Source organism: Dermacentor silvarum, chromosome 8 (assembly GCF_013339745.2).
Source record: "Dermacentor silvarum isolate Dsil-2018 chromosome 8, BIME_Dsil_1.4, whole genome shotgun sequence".
NCBI lineage: Eukaryota > Metazoa > Arthropoda > Arachnida > Ixodida > Ixodidae > Dermacentor > Dermacentor silvarum.
Genome location: NC_051161.1, coordinates 54,631,564 through 54,655,186, shown reverse-complemented (window position 1 = coordinate 54,655,186; position 23,623 = coordinate 54,631,564). Strand labels below are relative to the sequence as shown.

Here is a 23,623-nt window from a genome sequence, read left to right as displayed (position 1 = left end):
AGAACACGAAATTTATTTCTCAGAACGATCTTTTATTAAACTCGCACTGTTTGTTCAATCACATCAAAACGTAAACAAAAAGATGCCATCTCTCTTTGACAGCATCAAGTGTGACAGTTTCCGGTAGCTGTCTTGTAAGTGCGACATCGCGTCATTTTAGTGTAGTATTTCTTTACCGAAACCGGAAGCCTCAGCTTCTTTAGCACGAAAGCACAAGTCGACGAAAAACAGAACGAAAGACTACTTTACGCTGTTAGTACTGTCACGTCAGTGACAAAATTCGAGAAATGGTTAGCCCTTGTGACGTGTATCGCAAGCGTAAGCAAGGGCCTTGAATGGGCGGCCTTGGTCGCAGTGCTTATTCTTCCTGCTCCTCCCTTGGAAACAGTTCAATTCTGCGTCAGTAGAAGTTGCGCTGGAAGTTAGTAGCCTGGCGTCTCTAGTAGCTTGCGACGAGACATTCCTGTAAAAAAAAAAAAAAAATCGGTAAGAGGTATATTGTCTGAAAAAAAAAGTGCAGGGCGTTCAAGCATTCAACACTGCTACAACACGCTTCTTATGTGCATTAATTGTATCTGTCACGCGTTCTAGGCACAGCATATCCAGAGCATTCCTTTTTCAGCTGCGCTGCGCGTAAGCACCTGACGTATTTCGCTACAAGGGAAATTGCGCTATTGTTTATCGCGATCTTGTTCTCTCTCTTTTTATATAATGTTAATGACGCAATGAAGATACAGGACTTTATTTTGTCATTGTTTCTATGCATATGAATAGAAACTCAGCAATTCACTCATAAAAGATAGAGAAATGCCTTTCCTGTGTTTCGAAGTCTTCAGAACTCAAAATTTACGCACAAAAATTTGAGCTACCCAACATGCCTACAAGACTTCCGCACCCCACAACCCCCACTCCCTAACACAACCACAGGAAAAAACTGCCCCTACACATATGTTGCACTGCACAGGTGCTATTTGTGCGGCGAAGCGATCTTTAACGAATATATTTGATTGATTGATTGATTGATTGATTGATTGATTGATTGATTGATTGATTGATTGATTGATTGATCAGATAATATGGTGAGTGAGTGCAAGTGACAGCCCACAGGTAATATTTCGTCACCCCTACATCAGCACACAATGCAACTGCCCCTGCAAGTGCGCTGCACACTACAAAGACAATTTGTGAGGCGAAGCCAGTTCTGGCGCGCACATTTATTCATTGATCAATTAATTGGGTCATTTGTTAATTTATTCATTGATTGATGAATCGCGCTAGTTACGTTGACACCCCCGATCTGCGCCTGCGTTTCTTCAGACATATGCACAGCACTCCCACGCCCCGAGAATGCCTACAGATCGAATTGCTCTATCCGCTACGATAATAAAGTTTACAATCGTTTATTAGACCAATTCATTGTGTTTGGTGCTATGTTTCGGCGCGTAAATTTAACGAGTGCGCGCTCTGCTTCTCTCTTTTTATTTTTATTTTTACTTCTAAAGTAACAACTCCCCCCTAGCATGCGGCATTTTGGGAGCCAACGGGTAAGCAAGCGGTCAGCCCAAACTACGAGATGGTTTTCCAATCGCTTCGCGAAAAACTCGGAATAGCCCGAATAAAGAGGGACTAAGCGGCCGAGGGACAACAAAGGGGGCTGCGGGAAAAGAAAGTCGAAAACCCGGAGCGCTGGCTGCTGCTCTCTCGAAAGCCGCGCGCCCCAGATCTGTGGCTGTTTCATAAATTCAACTGGAAGCGAAAGTGTGTTGCGGTGTCTCGAAAAATCGATCGCCGCTGCGCTCTCTCGCGTGCGCGGCCGCTGCAACTGCGTGCTTGGGTAAGCTCGCCACGGACTGCCAACGTGACCAGCGAACACTGCCGCGTCTCCCAGGGCGCTTCGGCCTTGCCGTTGGCGGCGTCGGTGGACGCTGGCGTGTCGATGACCTGCCTTCGGGGGGAAGGGGGGGGGGATGTCACCTACCCCCTCCTTCCCCCGTTTCCAGCGGGCAAGGGAACTTCCCTGTGCTGACGTCACCCTACACTTCGGACAAGAACAACTTTTCCAGACACAGCCCGGGCGCGAAACCTAGAGACGATGATGCACGAACTTGCATCGCAAGAGCAGCCGCGCATGCCCAGACGACAGAGAGACAATAACAACTACACTACGGGTAAAAAAGAAATAAAATAAATGAAAGAGACAGTCGAGATAGACGCAGTCTCCTCTGCCCTTAGCATCGGCTGGTCTGATTGCAAGTGTTCTACCTTTTAATTTGTGTTTTTTGTCCGCAGTGTAGATTTTCTTTAATGATTCCTAGAAAGTGTTTGTATCTGTATAAGTGGCGCGGGTTACATCCTTTAACATAGAACATGTACATACTAAATACGAATCCAAGGAAGCACTTATGAAGAAAAAAAGGCAGTCATGTGAAGGAATATAGTGACCGCAGGAATGAAGTGGAGATTGCTTGAATTTTCGTGATCCTCGTAAAGCGCCTCATGCAGTACAATGCTCGTTGTCTTCATTCTCTTCCAACAATCCTTCGATACCGATTACGCAAAATACTCATCCCGGATATTAACTTACGAATTAAGGTGCTTGCGGAACTGCGTGTAAGTGGTTTAGTGATATTCTTGCATTTACTCTTCGAGGGAAGTGACACCAATTTGACCTAGACCACAGTGTCGTCACAGACAACGAAAAGCAAACGTGAAGTGTGCCTCGAATATCGCGGTATGACAAGAAAGTCCCGGATGCAGCGTCAATGTGACAACTGCTCGCACAATGTTACATCTTCACCTCTGTATAGTTAGGCAAGGACAAGCGGTCTTACCATAAGAAACGTGAAGAGGTGTCTGCTTTTTCCGCGTACGTGGAAGTGCTGCTTACAGCATATAACCGTGGTATCTAGAACAGGGCTTTTCGCTTTCGTAGTACACAATGAGATAATAAAAACCAAATTAACAAGCGATTACATTACCGAGTTGTCGTCAAGTTGGAAGAGAATATACACTTGTATGATTCTAAGCACTATACGTAACTAGGAGAGCGATGTCTTTTTTTTTTCGTGTTTTGGCTTATGGCTGCGTTAAGTGTTTATTGAGAATGCGCTTCATTGTTACTTTCTTTTCTTTTATTTATTATTTATTTGTTATTGCACCCGCAGTCAAAGTAAAATAAAATTCTGGCATGTGATATTTATATTCATATCTGCATATTCCATATTCTGCACCTTACGCTGCCTCTTCCACTAGATACCCTACTTGGTCCGTGTTTAGATTTGCTTTCTTTCGGAAAAACCGGAAGCTTCGAAATGAAGCAGTATTTCTTCATTACTAATTTACAAGACCAGAGACTGCCAGCTAGTTTTTTACTGTTAATTTTTTTAAAATTGCTAATTGCTCTAATGTTTCAAAACATAAGAACAACAACAATGAATAACAATGACAAGAAAGAAAAAAGAAATGCCGACGGCTCAGCCCGCACTTAAAACCGCGTCTGGTCTCTGTTGTCTGGTCTCTGAATGAAAGATATATTTTATTAAAGTTATGCTAAAGGTTCTGGCTTGTCACACAAGAATAACAAAGCCTTAGAAACACCGGTCAGTGAAGTAAACGCGGAACTTAAAGACTCCGGTGTGGCGATTATTATTCGTACTTTACGTGTATGACTGTCGTGGCAACAATGCACTTGCACGATATTGTTTTCCTATTTCCTTCTGTGTCAAACGTTCTTTCGCCTTCCCTGCTGTCTTTATGCAGAAAACTATTCATCAGTGCCGTTATTATATTACTATCACTATCACTATTATATTACTATCACTGGCCCCGCCAACTCCTTTTCTATTTTCCAAGCTATCGTTCTCTGTTCTGTTTTTTTTTTCTTCGTTAAAAATATGCGGCAATTCGGTCGAAGAGAAACTCTGCTAACATCACTAGCAAAGCCACGCGCCAATGTCAGTCCCAAAAGCTGCCTTAAGTACACACTCATTCGAGAGTCATTTATAACCGATGATACAAAGAATGGGCGTATTTTTTGCTTCGAGCTCAATCGTCGTGTACACTTCACTGCACAAAATGAATGTCGGCTGGAAGTTGCGTTCATTTATTCCTGAGCCCCATGTGGCTCACTCGGGGAGCATTTAACTAGACGCGCCCGTTAGCCAGTTGACCCAAGACCACAAAGAACATCAGCACTTCACGTTGTGAATCACAGCAATTTTTTTTTAAACCGCAATTGACCAAACTTCGTTGTTTTGACAAAACGCACTAATGACCCTATGAATCATTGAGCGAGAAGTTGGTTTATCTCAGATTCAAGCACTGCGCTGACAGCAACGTGAGCGTTCGGTGATTTAGCAGTTTTCGCTCTAGGATTTCGCAAACTTGCGTTGAAACTTTTGGTTGCAATGACAACAAATAAATTCCACTTCTAATGACACGCGTGCGTACATGCCTACGCACGCAGTTTCTACTTTTGTAAAGATACAGGTGGGCGCTTATTGATCATGGCAAACGGTTCAATAACTGTTTCTGTTTTGTTCAATCACCTTGTCTGTTTTGTGTCTATGCCTGCCTGCCCGCCACATTGCGCTCAGTTACCATAGTTAGAACACGGCAAACGAGACAAGGCCGTGTTTTTGCATTGCCGAAATTATCTTCCACGACCCGAGATTTTTTCCTGTTAGGTTTTCGCTTCAATTGCCGAAGTATCAGGTGTGATGCAAAAAAAAAAAGAATGCTCTAAACGCATAACTGATCTTGTGTCGTCGAAGGAGTCCATGGCGGCGTTTTCGATAGAACGATGTCGTTCTATCAAATACTAAGTTTCAGGTTACTAATAGTAATATGATTTGACATCCGTACCAAGGAAATCTATAGGACGATACATAAAGGCAACCTCGACGCAGAAAGTCATATACGTAAATGTGTAATGCAATTCTCACAATGTTAGATATGCATCGCGACACCACTTGAGCTATGCAAACTGATTAGCGCTACAAGAGCAAAAAGAAGTTAAGCTTACTTATACCTAACAACTCGAAATTGTGAACTTTCATTGAAACTGGTACACATGTGAATTAAAGCACACTATCAATGCAATTAAGTAGAATAATTTACCATTCGCATCTGAAGGCAGTCCTTGAGTAGTTAATTAAAGCTCAAGGAAGACGTTCTTTTATTTGATCGCTGCTGCACACTTTCAGCACTGTAAAGGTGGACGGCGTCTTCTTTGTAATAATTTAATTAAGATACCAGTTTACTATCTGTCCACACTAATAACAGCTGACACAGCTATAAACATACAGTGCACTAGCAGTCATGTAGTACCCTGCAGAAAGACAGGTCAGAAACAGTCACACACATTGATTGATTGATTGATTGATTGATTATTGATTGATTGATTGATTGATTGATTGATTGATTGATTGATTGATTGATTGATTGATTGATTGATTGATTGATAATACACATACAGGAAGCCTCACCATCGCAACAATCATGCAAGGTTGCTGCACCTTGTATATAATATTTATGCGGCAAAGCCATCTTTGACGATCAGACATTTATTTATTTATTTATTTATTTATTTATTTATTTATTTATTTATTTATTTATTTATTTATTTATTTATTTATTTATTTATTTATTTATTTATTTATTTACTTTGGTAATATTCCAAAGCAACATAGAAGTTATAAGAGACGCCATAGTGGAGAGGCGTTCTGAACTTTTGCCCAAATCCCGGTACACGAGTATTCTTGCATAATGTCATGATACCTGTGCGGCTGCCGAGTATAGAAATCAAGCACGCTAACTTTTGTTTATATCGTGTTTAGCATGGTGGGTGTAATTAGCCACCGTAGCGCTGAGCATCGCTTACGATCCACATCCTCCCGCGCTTCCCACGCTCGAGCACTGCAGTTAACTGCAGTGCTCAATTTCGTGTTTTAATAAACTCGTCTCGCACAGACGCAATACACTTGCTGTCAACTTAGCTTCCAGACGACAAAGGTGCCAAGTGGACGCACCGTATTGCTACGCTCAATCGACGCGGCAGCGGAGCAACAACAACGGCTTGCGTTTTCTTGCCGGCACGAGCATTGTGCGCACGCCAAGCATAGTTCCCGCTGAACGGCTACGTGAGAAGGGTAAGGATACACCTGTCTCAGGGAAGCGGACTGCTAACGCCAATTTCAAACTATCCAACGAAGCAGTGCATACAACGAGGCAGTGCCCAGCTGACCGCGGTCACCCTGACCGGCGCTCTTCACGTACGTACCCTCACGACGCTCAGCGGGAAGATGAAGTTGTAGTCCTTCCACGTGATGGCCCTCGTGCGGCGGCTGTTCATGCGCGGCTTCCAGAGGAGGCCCCGGTACTTGGCCTTTCGCGCGCACAGGCACGGGTAGAAGCTCATCTCGTCTCCGCCCGTCACCTCCTCGGTGGGCGCTGGCAGCGGGTCGTCGGGCGGTGGCTGCACGTCGGTGGGCGCGGGCGGCGGCTCCGTCGACGTCGTCGTCGTGGTCGTCGCTGCGGTGACCACGGGAAAGGACGGCTCGTCTTCGCGGCTGCCTTCGTCTTCGCCGGCAGGGGGCGGATCATCTTCCGAGAAAAAGACATGAACTTGTATTGTACGAACGGCTCGTTGTCCGAGCCGCCGTCACTGGTAAACACATCGGGTGTTAGTTTGAGGTAGGGAAATTTGGTAAACGCGCGCTGAATGTACCGCGCGTTAGGCGTCGCCAGAGTGGGAGTAGCGAGAGAGAGAGAGAGAAAGCAAGGAGAGGAAAGGCAGTGAGGACAACCAGGATAACTTCCGGTTTGTGATATACCCTACACTTCTTCTTATGGGGTTTTACGTTCCAAGACCAGTTCTGATTATGAGGCACGCCGTAGTGGAGGGCTCCGGATTAATTTTGACCACCTGGGATTCTTTGCAACGTGCACTACAACGCAAACACACGGGTGTTCTTGCATTTCGCCTCCATCGCAATGCGGCCGCCGCGACCGGGATTCGATCCCGCGACCTCGTGCTCTGAGGGGCCCCGAATTTGGTTAATCACAACCATAAGAAGCCAACAGACAATGGGGCCCAGGAAAGCGTAGGGGAAGTTATTTGTACTTTTTTAATTGAAGTGTAGAAATTACGAGTTTAAGTGGAAATGAAAGTGAACGAAAAAAAAAACGCAACTTGCCGCCGGTGGGAACCGAACCCACAACCTTCGCGTTACGCGTGCGACTCGCTACCATTTGCGCTACGGCAACGGCGGCTCTAACGTCCACTTTCTTGCATATTTATATGTGTGTGTGCAATCCTGGAAGTGCTAGCCAGCATCGCTCGGGCCCCTGGCCCGCGAGTGGTGCTGGAAAACGTTGGAGCGAGTGACGTTGGAACAGCCACCTCCTTAAGTTATTTCGTTCTCTACGCCGTGCCCTGTGAGTCTTCGCCACCGACCGTTCTACCTCCGCAGTACACACCTGGCGGGGCAGCCGATGTCGAAGGAGGCACCGTGGCTACCGACGCGGTCGAGACCTCCTCGGGAGGCGCCGCCGTGGGCGCGCTCGTGGACGGTGCGGCCGTGCTCGTCGATTCCTGTGGCACAACCATCCCGCCCTGTTCGGGACCAGACACGCCGGCCTGGATCGGGTTCTCGGCTTCCGGGAGGGTCGGAGGCTTCTGGGGTCGCATGTTCTTCGACTGCGCACGTCCGGCGAGGAGGATAAAAATAATAATAAGTAATAAATAATTAATTATTCCAATATTGTTATTTAATATTCGAATAATTATTTGGTAAGTTAACTCAAACTATTGCTGTTGAAAGTGCGACATTAGACTAGCAAATAGGTTGCCGCTGACAAAACTTAAGGCTGCTGAATCGTACGTGCGGGTACGAATTCTATAAGTTGTCCTTCTGTCGGCTATGCGTAAGCATTAAAAGTATTGGTGTGAGATGATATGACAGTACATATGGCTGTTTATCAAGTGAATAGACGAGTATTGCGTTATAGCGCTTGTGCAGGTCTGCTGTTGGTTCCTTGAGCTTAATTAGTACGCGTCCAACATCCGCGTTGTTTTCATGAAAGGAAAGAATTATCTAATCGGGCATAATAAGCTAAATATCCTTCTGATGAAGCTTTACTTGTGCTAATGGTTGCTGTAAAGGCAGCAAAAGAGCGTAGGTAGCACGTTAGTATTAGAAGAAAATGTAGTCTGTAGGTCACCGACCTAGCGCTTACAAGTGCGTAGATCGGATGTCATTTTGAGTAAACAGTACTAATGCAAATCTGGCGGATTTTTGAGGCATCCTACTACAAATAAATACTGCACTCAGTTCTTGTTTTCTTGTTTATTTGTATGTATGCAATCAGCACAAACTAGGGGCCCTCTTTGTCGATGCTGCCAGATATGACAGTGGAGATAAGTTTGCTGTCTCGGTTGTAGACGCGGAGGGCAACCTGGTTAATGCAGCTTCTGTCTAGGCTAAGTTTGCCCATGTGGCGGAGGAAGCGCCGATTGCTCTGGCTTTTCACAGCGCAAAAGTCCCCCCTATCGTGGTCTTGGACTCCCGCACAGCAGTTAGATCCTTCTCGGCCACCCTCGTGTCTGAACAGGCGAACAATATTGTGAACAAAGCACTTCAAAGAACTCGGGAGAGCAGCGAAGGAGGATATCACATCTCGTGGTTCTCAGCCCATCTAGATAGCTCAATTAGACCACTCGGATGTAATCCTAACGAGCAGGCCCTATATCTCAGTTCCTCAGGGCTCAAATAAAGTTCTTGTCATGTCATATCATGTCATGTCATGTCATGCATGAATTCATGCATGAATGCATGTATGTATGTATGTATGTATGTATGTATGTATGTATGTATGTATGTATGTATGTATGTATGTATGTATGTATGCATGCATGCATGCATGTATGTATGTATGTATGTATGTATTATGTATGTATGTATGTATGTATGTATGTATGTATGTATGTATGTATGTATGTATGTATGTATGTATGTATACATGCATGTATACGTGTTTGTTTGCTTTGTTGTTTGTTTCTTTCCTTCCTTCCTATGTCTTTCTTTTTTCTTTCTTTGTTTCTTTTTTGTACTGTGCGCTTCGTCGCTCAGGCAGGTAATTCTGCCAAATGTTTAACTTCATGCCAGTCCTTGTACATAAATTCTTGCGCTCTGGTCAGTAGTATCAAGTCTCCAATGTTATCATCCTGAAGAATTCAATTATAGCCAATAGCCGATAATTTGATATTCTTCTCTTATTTAGCAAGTTACTATCACACGTGCCTATCTGTCCACAACTGCAATTCCACTGACCGCTGTTACAAGACCTGAAAAGATTGTTTCACCGTGTGCACCAAAGCTCACTATAAAGCCTGCTTTACAAAAAATGCAACGACCATGAGAGCATCAAGACGAAGGCGGCTGTTTCATGACCTACATGACACGGACGTCATCAAATTCATGTCATGAGTCCTCCAGAGTCCCTTGAGCTACGCCTAAGAGACCTTAGGCGAAAACCTTAGTCATGCTCATGACTATGACTGCGACCATTAACCTTTAGCCTTTCCCTTCACTTACTACCACATCAGAACCCGTTCCATTGGTTTTTTTAGTGTTAATATTTTGACGTTGAGCCATGGTCATTTTTGATGAGTCATGGTCATGACTATGACTTCTACTATCATCCTTTAGTGTTTCCTTCACTTAGTATCCACGTCAGAACCCATTTCAGTGGCTTTTGAGTGTTAACCTTTTTTCGCTGAGTCATTGTCAATTTTGTTGAGTCATGCTCATGACTATGACTTCTACCACCATCTTTTAGTGTTTCCTTCACTTAGTACCCACGTCCGAACCCATTTCAGTGGTTTCTGAGTGTTAATCTTTTTTTGCTGAGTCATTGTCATTTTGCTGATTCATGCTCATGACTATGATTTCTACCATCATTCTTTAGTGTTTCCTTCACTTAGTACCCACGTCCAAAACCATTTCAGTGGTTTTTGAGTGTTAATGTTTTATTTTGCTGGGTCATTGTGATTTTAGGCGGCTGTTTCATGACCTACATGACACTGAATGTCATGACATTCATGTAATGATCTATCATTTATGTTCATCATGCACTGTTGTCATACTATGCCAATTTTAGTATCTCACGACCATGAGAGCACTAAGACGTAGGCGGCTAGATAGATAGATAGATAGATAGATAGATAGATAGATAGATAGATAGATAGATAGATAGATAGATAGATAGATAGATAGATAGATAGATAGATAGATAGATAGATAGATAGATAGATAGATAGATAGATAGATAGATAGATAGATAGATAGATAGATAGATAGATAGATAGATAGATAGATAGATAGATAGATAGATAGATAGATAGATAGATAGATAGATAGATAGATAGATAGATAGATAGATAGATAGATAGATAGATAGATAGATAGATAGATACTGTCAAAGTGGCAAATGTTCGCCAGAAATGTTTCTCATTTAAAACCTCATGCGCTGCACTCAGCCTTTGTAATAGCAGAACTTGATATTACGAACATCACTGTGGCGAGCCTGATGTGGTTATTTAATACTGCTATGGAATATTTATAATCTGTTATGTTAAATTGTCTTCCCGTTACCGCAATTTCCAACTACAACGCTCGATTTTTTTCTTCTTTTCCTAATCTCGACAAGTGCAAAGTTCTCTTAATTTGTGCGTGCGAAGGTAAATATAATTTTAGGGCGGGTGCTACTGACAATAAGTATACTTTACGGGAAAAGAGCACCGTAAAAGTGTCATTTGCTTATGACGGTGTGATAATCCGCGCCAAGTTCTGCGAGCATCCCTATTATCAACGTAGAAACACTACGTAAGTTTACCAAAGCCTAGTAAGTATATAAATTAGCGATCTTTCTTAATAATTTCTGAACTATAAATCCACAAATGTTACAATACACTGAAAGAGTTACTCCTTAGTGAAATTGAGCAAAAGACGCCGAACATTTCTGCACTGAGGCACCGCCGGCGTGGTGTACTTTTCATTTTCATAAGCGCACCCATTGACTGGATAGTAATTCCATGCTTACTTTTCTTTTATTTACTCTCAAATCATGTAGAGTTGTAATCAAAAGGTGTAAAACGATGCATCCAACATATCTTGCACATTTCCTGCAATTGAAGCACCTTCACGGTGTATATTTCTCCCCGTAAAGTATATTTATTGCCAGTAGCACACGCCCTAAAGTTCTATTTATCTTCGCAAAGATAGGTTAAAGATGAACGTGAAATATGTACGAAAGGTACTCACTCTTTCTGAAGCCATGCACGCTCTCAACTGAAACAAAGTGAGCGAATTCATTTTTAATTCACCACACGCTCAGAACGAAACAAGTTTACTTATCATCGCCGCCACGTACCGTTGCACACGTACTCTCACCAGTGGGTTCCGCGTGCAAAAGCAAAAAATTCAATTTTCCTGCACTTTGGAGGGGGGGATTTCCATGTTCCGCTTTCTCCGCTTCCATGAGTTCACTCGGCACGCAGGCGCCCATTTCGAATTGCTCCAGCTCGTGATGAGTATGACCCTTGTCTTTCGTTTCCGCGTTTACCTCTCCGTCGTCCCACAGGAAACATCGCATTTACGGTAGCCCCTTCACAATCTAGTTTATAGAAGCTAAGCACGCTACGACGTACCCAGCCTATTTCTGATCTCGGTCGATACCGTAGCCACGCGAACGTGGTTCTGAATGCAAACATGACCGCGTTTGGTCACGACTGACTGTTCGAAAAAAACTGCTCGTAATTTTAAACGTAGGAGGCCGCGTTCGTTTGATGTTGCGGACGCGTTTTTGTTCCCAAAGGGCATCATCGAGAGCTATAGGCTATAGGCCGTGGGGAGATGGGAGGGAGGGAGCGAGGGGGGGAGGGAGGGCGACGTTGCGCTGCGGCACCAACGGCGCAAGGGGAACTGGCGAGTCAGTCTCGCACGCGAAAGGAGGAAAGCGGAAAGGCAGCGTGGGAGAGAGGGAGGGGCGGCTTCTACTCTGCCCGCAACTACGTACTTGTACTTTTCCAGGCTGCAGCTGTCGCTCACACCCTATCTTGAAATTGATCTGCAGATGGCTCATAGCTTTGTATGCGCTGTGCTTTCGCCGCTCAGTTTCCGTTGAAGCGATAGACCCCACGAAACTTCGCTCGCTGCTGCTGCTGCGCTTGCTCACGCCAGCGTTTTGACAGCGGTTGTCTGCAGTCGTCGAGTGGGATCGTCGAGTGTTTGCTTGCGCGCGCTGACACCATGCTTGTAAATTCAGTTAGTAAGCGAATGTGTCCAAGTTTATACAGCCGATAAAACTACTATCCTTACTCCGTATAGCTCTCTACTAATTTGCTATCGCAATTGATGCTTCGCCTTGCGGGCGAAAGTGCGACTTTTTGCATAGGTAACTGCTATTACGCGACAAAGCGATTTGCTTCATCCAACATTTGCTGTACACCTCACTGGGAGGGCAGCCTTCTGTTCTGGTTGACTGTGCTATTCGGCCTCGTTCCCGTTAAACCTCTACGAACTCGCTACTCATTAGAGCAACGCATTCCCCTTTCTCTAGTGTCCCGCTCCCAAAGGGAGTTGAGCAAAGGTTGCAGCTAGCGATCGTTGTCAGAGCGTCAGTTATCACTAACCATCGTTCACAGCAGCCGCGCTGTCCGATCTCCGCAGTGCAGATGGATAGATTGAAAAGTATTTGAAATTTCAACGAGAACACATTTTGTGGCCTGCGCTGCTTATTTCTTTTTTTTTTTTAGTGTGTGTGTGTGCGATTCCCTCATGCGCAGACTAAATTGCTCCTACCGTGTCAGCAAATTCGCAGTTAGGCAGATTCGAGATGCGACTGCGTCTCAATTTTATTTCGTACAATAAGGTTTCGCCCCTTTCCGTGCGGTTTTACAATTGGGTGCGCTAAGCCCCGTCATACCGGAACCCAAGTGGTTTCTTTTTTTTAATATGACATGGTTTATACCACTTTATTGCGCACGACGAAGGACTGCGCCGCTATACTTTGATGCCGCAGCCAATGGATGAAACGCACGCTCGCTTCTCACGAGCGCCGCATTGGGGATGTCGACGGCACTGAAGATAACGAAAAGTCGGCGTCGCGTTCGCAAAGTTGCCTAACATTTAACGTCATTTGGGACCACGTGATGGCGCTCGGCGAGGTAGAGGCGCAAGCGGCGCAGGAATAAAAGAGTCGCGCCACTCAGCTGCATTTGTGAGCCTATACGGGGACACTACCGCGCTCATTATAGGATGCAGAGTTAAGGGCTTGCGCTACAGCTTCATTTAGTCAATAAGCGTGGTTTATCACGCATCCGCAGAGTAACAGGCTAACAGCTAAGCGTGCCTAACCCCCCCCCCCCCCCAAAAAAAAAAAAGGAAGGAAGCCTGTCCTGGTGAACTATCAATCTGCGTGCACGCGTGTTTAATACGCGTATCCATGCAGGGGCGCTGCGATTCCGCATACAGTCCAACCCGGATATATCGAACCCGGATATCACGAATTATTGTGTATAACGAACGGCTGTAAAATGTTCTTGAATTTTTTTGTGTAAATTTTCATTTTATATATCGAATTGTTGATATATCGAACTATTCCGCGATCCCCTGCAAGTTTGATATATCCGGGTTTGACTTTAATACCTTTTATACGCGTTTACTAGAGGGCCCTCAACGTCAACGCATTATGCCACTTGCTCTACGCGTTCCGTAATATACGCACAAAACTCTCTCTTTATCTTTCTTCATTGAATTCTGGTTCACATTGCATCGCAAACCAGGGTGGGCCAGTCAAACTGTGTGCACGAATACCTGAATAAGGCCTGTCTATACTGCACACAAGAAAACTTTACAGAATATTTCAAACCAATATGCAACATAATGAACATGTAAATGTAGCAGAAAGCGCGAAACCGAAAATTCAACGCTTGCGGAAATACGTGCAAGCATACATTGATAAAAATCGACCGCAGCAAAAAAAAATAAGTAGCAGTTGGTTAAAACCAGTACTATTTAACATCGTATCTCTTAATAGCATGAAATGTACGCGGTTTTCCCCACTGAAGCTTTTGCTTCCGGATTCTATCTGTTCCGGGTTATTCTTCGTTTCCTAAAGAAACGCGTGGGGCGTGGTAGAATTCACACACTCGGCCCACCTTTGTGCATGGCAGCTTGTTCTCGCACAATGCGGTGAGAAACGTGGCAGCGTCCATGGTGCCGCCCACGTTGTACTGGCAACCGAGCACCACCATTTTGTCCGCCGGATCCTGCGAAAGAAGCAGATGCAGTACTCGCTGACCGCACGCAGCACGACTGGATTATTATCTCGTCAGCCGATTGTTATTAAAGGGGTTTTACGTGGCGTAGACACACTAGCGATGTTGTGCGCCGGAATACTGGAAGGTATATCCGGGAGCGTCAGCGCTGGTGGTGCTATCTGGCGGCCCTACGATGAACCGTAATGCGCTAGAAACTTTCTCGGGCTGCACGACTTCTCATTTTAATAAGCAAGGATACAATAAAAAGCTGGCAGATTTCACACCCTGTGGGAATCGATGTTATGCGAAGCAGTGTACGGGCAACGTACCAAGTTAAGGAAACGACCAGGAGAGCACCAAGACGTAGGCGACTGTTTCATGACCTACATAACACGCATGTCATGATATTCATGGCATGACCTATCATTTATGTTAACCATACACTCTTGTCATACTATGCCAATCTCGGTACATATCAAGTTAACGAAACGACTATGAGAGCACCAAGACGTAGGCGGCTAGATACTTGGATACTCTCAAGGTGGCAAATGTTCGCCAAGAAATGCTTCGCATTTAATACGTTCGCAATTATTTTGCTGTGGGCGATACGTTTAAACCAGCAGTTTAGTTAAAATCTGTTGGTCGTTGCAATGACAGTTTCGCGTTCAAGCTTCCAATATTACGCTACAGATCTACTGCAGTACAACCAAGCCATACTTAAACTATCTATTATAGTGCGGTAAAACATACGGTGGACAAGGCCGGACATACATCACTATATGACACAATGGGCAAAGGCCTTCTTTGTCCACAGCGTTCAATTTGTGTCACCGGAATTCAGTTGCTCTCCACAGGCAATGCCGTCCTATACACATTCCAAGATGCCGTCATTATCTCGAGGTTATTCGAGCTTCCGATACATGGAGAAGATGGCGAGCCCGCGCCTCCCAGGTGTTATGTCCACTCAGCCACAGTAAATTTGATTACTCTGTCAGCGTAGGTCCCAATCTGTGAGCGTCCTCTTAATATGCCTGCGAGTTGCTGGTGTATACCACAGTACTTTCTGTGATCAGTTTTGCTGTCTCGAGTATTTGCGTATATCTGGCGTCTGCTCCGGTAAATATATTAGTGGCGAGCCAAAGCGTATCCTGCTTTTTTTCTTCACCTTATCTAACTCTGAATGCGTTTTTCCTGATGATGTAGTATATTCTTCATTGATTTATTCATTGATTCATTATTGTTTCAATTCATTTCGCATCGTCAATTTTTCCCATTTCCCTTTTACCCACTTGTAATTCAGGAAGATTGACAAAAAAAGCGTAGTTACATTTATTCAAATGTTTGCACTTCTGTTATCCATTTGCATGTTGAAGAGAATTAACTATGTTATTATATTCATTTCGTAAATCGTTTATGTTTATCTTGTCATCCATTTACATTTTGAGAGAAGTGAAGAAAAAATATTGCACTTCAATTCATCTATTTCTTATTCTTCTTTTCTTTTTTTACCGTAAGGAGACATGGGGCATAATTTAAGGCGGGAACAATAACTTACCGTACATATCAGTGTAAGAAAGATTACAATAGAGCATTTTTTTAGAACACGAAGCATTGCAACATCGGATAAAGCAAACGCTTTTACTCCACGTCTGACCCATTTCCAGTTTGCGAAACATGAACAAAAGGGCATTCTCTTGCTTCGTTCATTGTTTTCCTTTCCCGGTGCCAAAGTTCGTCCTGAAAAAAATATCTACGAAGAAAAAAAAAGATGAAACCCGAGCTCATCCGGCTCGTGCGAAGCAGAAATGGCGATAAATCAGTAGTAAGGAAGCGAGCGCGAGAAATAGACGCCTCTGAGATCTGTCGAGAACTGTGAAGGCGAACACTCAAAAGATGGATGTGCCCACAACACACCGACCCGACGAAAAGCGTTCGCGTAGCGGCGTCACTCTGGAAAGGGAAACGTGTGGCAAGGGTCCAACGGGTCTGCATTTCGAGGGTTACACGAAGTCGGTTCTCTTTCACGATCGTAATTCGTGTCTGGGTCAGAAGGCATCGGCAGTAGTAATTTGGGTCAGGCGAGCCAGCGAACCTCAGAGAGCATTCTTTTCTAAAGAATCATTTCAAACCCTTGCAGTAAAAAGGAAAAAAAAATCAGAGCCATTCCACTACTGTGAAGATGGAAGCCAGCGAAGCTGTGACTATGATGGGTCTGCTATAGTGAATACTGGTATAGTGAAATTATTTGTTATCATTATTGTCTATATTCAGCGTCTTCGGCATGTTCGTCAAATAGCAAGGACACCGGCTCCTGTTTTCGCCCGGCGCGATGGGCAAGTAGTGCGTTTGCTGCGCCAATTCCGCCCCATCGTCATAGACTAGCGTTTGAGCCACAGCGTTCATAGCCGCGGCACACTGCACGGCATCGTCAGGATCGTGGAAGATGTGGTTAAACGAGCGCCCGTCCCATAGCGAGTCTAAAGGGCAACTGCTGATAACAGCGCTAGCGTGGTCTCTACGTCACGAGACAAAGGGGCACAACGATTGGTGGGACACTCGTGAAAGTGCGATTGGTGCGACACTCGTGAAAGAGGCATCGGCGGTGGCGAGCGGTATAACAATGGCCCATCCATCATCCGGTTCGACAGCTGCGCTAAGGCACAACTGGCGGGAAACCACCACGCACATGGAGCCATTGCAAGCCCCAACCACGTACACGTAGCCAAGCAAATGCTAATGATGATAGTTTTTTTTTCTACACGCGGACACTAACCTGGGGAACTTAGCCCTTAACACCTTCGCTGTAAAAACGTCAATGTCGGTGACTCAGCCTATGCTCAGTTCCATCTATAGCCTGAAATTCAAAGTACGTCGAACACAAAGTTGTGCACTTCTGCCCAGTTTTACACAAGCTGACAATTTCATGGGTAAGAATTCTTTTTGTATGGATATATCTGTGCGCATCGACTTTGAAGGTAGGTTCTAGTGCGTCTCCATCCAGCTCATTATATTCCTCATTCTCTAACGTTTTGCCTCTGTCCTTCAGATCAGTGCTCCACGTATAGTAATAGGTCATCATTTGTATATCTATCTATTCAAGGCCAAACTAAGTATAACATTTAGGCCTAACGTTCCCTCCAGTGTATTTATCCCCATATTCACACCACCGGTCCTTTTTATTGCGATAGTTATCATATAAGGTCGTTCCAGGTGAACTTTCGCCGTTGCCGTCGCCGTAATGTTCCGCATACATTTACGTATAATCGACAGGGGAACCACGCCAAAAGACGAAGGACAAGATGGGGAACACACACCAGCGCTGACTGACGACTGAAGTATTTAATAAGATAGGAACGCAAATATATATACATAAAGAAACAAATGTCGCAGTTTCACCCGAAAGCCAGCCTCAATTGCGATAGCAAATTAGTAGAGAGCTATACGGAGTAAGGATAGTAGTTTTATCAGATGTATAAACTTGGATATGTAGCAGCACGAGCAACGCGCACAACTGTTGGCGACGCCGTCGGCGTTTTGCCCGCGTTCGCACCGAACGCGCGCGGCGTTGGTGACTGTTGCCGGTGCCTCTGGCGGCGGCTCGGAGGTTTTCGACGACATCAGAACGGTACACTCGTCGAGCAGCGTCGGAAGTCTTTACCACCTTCTCGCCCTACAACGTTTTTATATAAATACGCATTTGGTGCCGCAGCTAAACGTCGCCTCCCCTCCCTCCCTTCCCCCACGGCCTTTCGCGCGAAGGAAGAAGTCGCGTTTGTTCTCCGCCGTGCGTTCGCTCCCCGTGAAAGCGCGCGTCCCTCGCGCGCTTTCACTCGCACATACAGCATACGGCGCACGGCGACGATTTCATCGCCATTGGACTTATACGGAACCTCACGGCGACGGCGACGACGACGGCAGAAATCCGCTTGGAGTGTCCATATAATTGCTATCGCAATAAAACAAAGGTACATCACTGCGCATGACCAAGAAGAACGAGACACCGATTAGACTTCCCCAAAATTCTTGCGGTTCTGCCTCATTCAAGGCCAAAGACAGAGTGCTGACGCAAGACGCACCTTTCCTTTCGATAGCGCAGCAGCTTCAAAGATTTGTGTTCTTTTCTTAATAAAGAATTGTTCGCCGAGTCCAGACCGGCCAGCTTCTGTCACCAGCAAGGCTACACCTCATAAACCCGCACTCATACCCGAGGCCTAAGTGCCCGGCATGCCCGGCCAGAGGAACGGCCGAACATCTTCGGTGGAGCTACTCTGCCTTTGACACGATCCGAAAAAGGACACTTCACTCCCTGGGCCGGAACCGACCTGGCACCCTGCAGGAGTGGATCGACCCGTCATCACACATCGGGCCCAAGGACTCCCTCCAACTTTGGTTTGCTTTTCTGGACTTTTTCGGAGAAAAGGAAGGGCCTGGCCGCCTCTTTGCAGAGCCGACCTCGGGACCACTCCACCTCGAGGAAGAAGAGAGCACCGGTCCCCGTTCCCTGTCCCTATAGAGCACCTCTTTTCTGCCGCAAGGTTTCACCTATTGAATGCAGAAATAAAGACGTTTAATAAAAAAAATTCTGTCATCAGTCAACGCTGGTGTGTGTTCCCCTTCTTGTCCTTCGTCTTTTCACGCTGTTCTCAGGCCTGTCGAGTATGTACCGACTAGCCCAAGCCTCCACGGAGTTGCAACATACGTATATATTCTGTTTCAGTAGTTCCGTGCAGCAGACCCAAGGCTACGTGACCACCGAGTGCAGATTACTGCGAAGCAAGATGTAGTGCCAGTGTTCGGAACCCGGTGCTTGTTTTAATGGCCTTAACAAGTGGTCTAGTCGGAACATGTTTATTTGAAGGCTTCTTTGCAAGTTAGAGCTGCGATTTTTTTAGGTAATTTTGCTTCGTTTTAGAGCGAAAGCTCTACTACGCCATGTCTCGCAAGGTCATTCATCGCGTCGCAATGAGCTTGAGCCGCCTGAGCGCGAGCCACCGGGCGCGAGCAATGAGCCGCCGAGTGCTAGCCACCGGAGCGCAAGTCTGGCAGGAATGCGCATTCCGATTCTGCACACCCAGCGAGAACACTGCGTCCGTAACTTATAAAACATTAATAAAGGCTAATAATTTAACTTGGACGAGATGAGTCGCCAAATGCGACTAACGTAGAGTTGCACCACGTCGAGAGACATTGGTAAGGGGAACCTTCTTCGGAGATGCTCTCGCCGCTTCCACGCTGCAGCTCTCGCCTCTAGCAGACGACACGGGCGCGGAAGGACATATTTAAGACGTGTTCGCGGTCCTGATTGGTCGAAGAGACCTGTACGTTCCACAGTGCTGCACGGAATTTATTTATTTATTTATTTATTTATTTATTTATTTATTTATTTATTTATTTATTTATTTATTTATTTATTTATTTATTTATTTATTTATTTATTTATTTATTCAAAATACCTTACAGGCCCATTGAAGGGCATTCAGTAAGGGGGCCAACATTAATTACAAGGAAAAAAAGAAAAAAAACGATACTAAAACGAATATTACAAAAGGCAAGATAACAAGTATTGCAAAAAGCAAAGTGCAAAATCTTATACTTAACACGTAACGAATTCCCGTTATCACGGAATGTTTCACGATTAGACATGGATGCAATGTGATCCAGAAGACCGTTCCAATGTGCAATAGCTCTAGGTAATGGTGATGAGTCAAATGGCTGCGTTTGACCATGAATGCGCATGAAACTCAGTGCATTGTGAATGCGTCGAGATGTGTGTACAGGAGCATGAAGCGGCAAACAGTGAAATTTATTACTATAAATGTACCTGTCAAAGAGGCATAAAAGTGCAATGACACGGCGATCTTCCAATGACTGAAATGCAAGGTCTTGGTTTATTCGGGTAATGCTTGAATGATAGTCGTAGTTGCCAGATAAGAATCTGGCTGCCCTATTTTGAACAACTTCCAACATACGGATTAGATAATCCTGATATGGTGACCATGCGGATGAAGCATATTCTAGTTGTAAGTAAGATATGCTAATTTTGGCACATCAGAGGGCGCGTTGCCCAAGTTTCTGCGCAGATAGAGAAGATAGAGAAGCTGCCGAGAGATAGAGAAGCCTTCGACGAGACAGCTGCTATATGCGTTGTCCAGGATAAACCAATGAAAGGTGAACGCCGAGATATTTGTACGATGGGGTAGTAGAAATTACGGTATTATTAATCGAATAATAAAATACCGAGTTATTGCGGTTTAGACTAAACGAAATTAACTTGCATTTTGAGGCGTTAAGGGATATCTGCCAAGTTACACACCATCTATAGGTTAGGTCAAGGTCATTTTGGAGTTTAGAATGATCGTCGAAACATTTAATATTGCGATAGATGACGCAGTCGTCAGCGAACAACCTAACTGAGGATGAAAGGTTAGTGGGCAAGTCGTTGATGTATATTAAAAAAAGTAATAAACCTAGCACACGGCCTTGGGGGACACCGGACGTGACGTCGCAAAGGTTAGACGAAATGTTGTTGACCACAGTAAATTGCTGACGTGAAGACAAGAAGTTACGAAGCCAAGACAGTGTTAATGAATCTATACAAAGGGCAGACAACTTGGAAATCAAATGGCAATGAGGTACAGTATCGAACGCCTCAGCGAAATCGAGGAAGAGGCAATCGGTTAGATCGTTAGTGTTCATGTTGAAGTGAAGGTCAGCCGTGAATTCGAATAACTGAGTGTCGCATGAGTAGCCTTTTCTGAAGCCTTGCTGATTAGTGAAAATAAAGTTATTTCATTCAAGGTGACCGTAGATATGATAAGCTATAATATGTTCAAGTAATTTGCAGCGTATGCATGTTAGTGAAATTGGTCGATAATTACGGGGCGAGTGCCTGTCACCAAATTTACCACCTTACCTTACCAATTTTCCAATCCTTAGGCAGCTCACCTGATGATAAAGACTGTTTAAATAGAATACACAGAAAGTTACTGGAAATATCAGTAGTAATCTTCAGTATCTTAGAGTTGATTTTATGAATGCCAAATGAAGTAGAAATGTTATGATTTGTGATGAGGTTCGCGATACCTTCGGCAGTGATGATGATTGAAGCCATGAAAGGGAAGGGTTTATTTGGAACAAATGGCACATTGGAACAATCTTCCTGTGTAAAAACAGACGCGAAATATGCATTGAAAGCTACCGCAGAATCTTCATCAGAAAGCGGAGTTTCTTTTTGTATCGTGTATTGTAATGCGATTAGTAGACTTATTATATGGAGAAAGTATTTGCTCGATTTTTTTTTATTATTTCTCATAGGTGAGGGCAAATCCTGCGAATAATATTTCTTTCTGGTTGTTCCTAATGCTTTACAGTACGCTTGTAAGCGCTGCTTGCATTTGTCCCAGTAGGACGCAGAATTACCGAAACAGAGTATAATAACCTAGCGAGAGCATAAGTTTATATATGTCTACGTATGTCGTTTATGCAAGATAGATGTCAGACTAATAAACCGCAAGAATTGCTCAAACCAAGCCTAAGTTTCTGACAGAATTACTCCTGAGAATGTTTTTAGAATTGCAGCGCGGAAACAAAAGTCATAACACATTTCGTTCACAGCGCATGTCCTTTATCCTAAATTTTCTGGCTATTATAGGTGCAAAAAAGTACTAGTGCTCACAATCTGAAAATGAGTTCATTTCACTGGCGCCGCATTTTACGGGCAGCGAAGTTGCACGGCCGCTGGATAAAAAAAATGTTTCCAGCGGCCGTGGCAGTGGCGCCTGTGCGATGCCATTACAGACACTACGTACACGGCGTGTTGAAGCTTTTAAGGGTGCCAGAAATTTCTGCGAACAGTTCAATCCGAAGAGTTCAAAAGCAACGTTAAACTTTGCTATCGCTATCAGTGATTCGCATTCGGGCCGAAAGGGCTAATATTTTTCTCTTGCCATAGCAATTATATGGTCACCCGAAGTGAATTTTCGCCATCGGCTTCGGTATTGTCGTCGGCGTGGTGATCCGTATGGATGCTTCGGTACGCTAGGATGGATGCTGTATTATTGAAATTCACAGTTGCTCTGAACAATTTTTATGGTCATGACTGAATTCATTGCAGCCGGCAATGAAAAGTCATGAAACATTTCTTCCCCAGGCTATGCCTTTTATCTTAAATCTTCTGAGGTGAGAATTGCAAAACAGAATCCGAGGGCACCTAAGCACTTCGTATGAATTGTGAATGCGAAAGCATTATTGTCCAATTGAACGCGAGCGCGTTGAGACGCTTGGCCAACTTGGCGCGTTTTGATTTGGCCTTACCGAGGCGCAATTAGAACGCAGGCGAGAGCTTGCGCGGACAAGGAACGCGCGGTTAACGCAGGCTTCCGAGAGCGAGGGTGACGTGGCGTCGCGGCCATGCCCTCTCCCCTCACGCAACAGCTGACGCGCTTATTCCAGCACTCCCTTTCAACCTTTCCCTTTCCCTCAAGAACCACTTATCATCATCATCACTCCCTTTCGCCTGCTCTGCTCCGTCGAGGCGCGCTCGTGAAGTGGCGTCACAGCCTGTGGAAATTTAGGTGCCGTTTTAGGGGCGAAGCTCCTTAGGGCGTGGGTATGTCCTTCCTCCGATGTAGTATGTAGCCACCTGTAGTTTTATGAAGTGTTCACTAGATGGCGTTCCGGTTCCGCTTCCTATTCCACTTCCGGTTCCATTTCCGGTTCCGGTTCCACTTCCGGTTCCGGTTCCACTTCCGGTTCCGGTTCCACTTTGCGCGCGTTCGGTGCGAACGCGGGCAAAACGCCGACGGCGTCGACAACAGTTCTGCGCGTTGCTGGTGCTGCTGCATGTCCAAGTTTATACAGCTGATAAAAAGAGTCGACCCCATGGCTGCTTCGCATACTACTCAGGGTTCCCCTACGGGAAGATGGTGTAATTTTCTCTCTCGTTCCCGACGCGCGCTCTCTTTAGCTCTCGTCCGTAGCTGTGGTTTACCCGAATGATCCCCCGGTGCTTCGCCCACTCATCATCATTCACTTCGTGGATATGCGGTGATTTTTTCGCTTGTCCAGACGACAGACGCCGGCTTTTTCGCTCAACGGGCCATTTGACGCTTTCGCATCAATAATCTGAAAGAGATGTAATTTTACTGGCGCCGGCGCCAGTGCTCCTTACGGGCAGGGCAGAGAAGCTTGCGCGATGTCATGAAAGCGTTCAAGGGTGCCACAAATTCTGGCGCCTTCGACTCTTTATGCCGAAAGAAATTGGCGCATTAAAATTCACTGAATAAGCCTGGCGTCGTCACC

The 23,623-nt window shown here is 45.0% G+C and overlaps 1 protein-coding gene across 1 annotated transcript in view; it reads right to left on the bottom strand.

Moving 5' to 3' along the window:
• The window catches only part of LOC119462132 (uncharacterized), a 53,722-nt gene continuing 30,099 nt past the window's right edge, over positions 1-23,623 (bottom strand). Inside the window, exons 3-7 of the mRNA XM_037723477.2 lie at positions 14,222-14,332; positions 11,325-11,351; positions 7,480-7,699; positions 6,281-6,603; positions 1-463 (exon numbers count right to left, since the gene is read on the bottom strand). Of these exons, the coding sequence (XP_037579405.2) occupies positions 440-463; positions 6,281-6,603; positions 7,480-7,699; positions 11,325-11,351; positions 14,222-14,317 (690 nt within the window). The 5' untranslated portion in view covers positions 14,318-14,332 and the 3' untranslated portion in view covers positions 1-439. The remainder of the gene's footprint in view (positions 464-6,280; positions 6,604-7,479; positions 7,700-11,324; positions 11,352-14,221; positions 14,333-23,623) is intronic.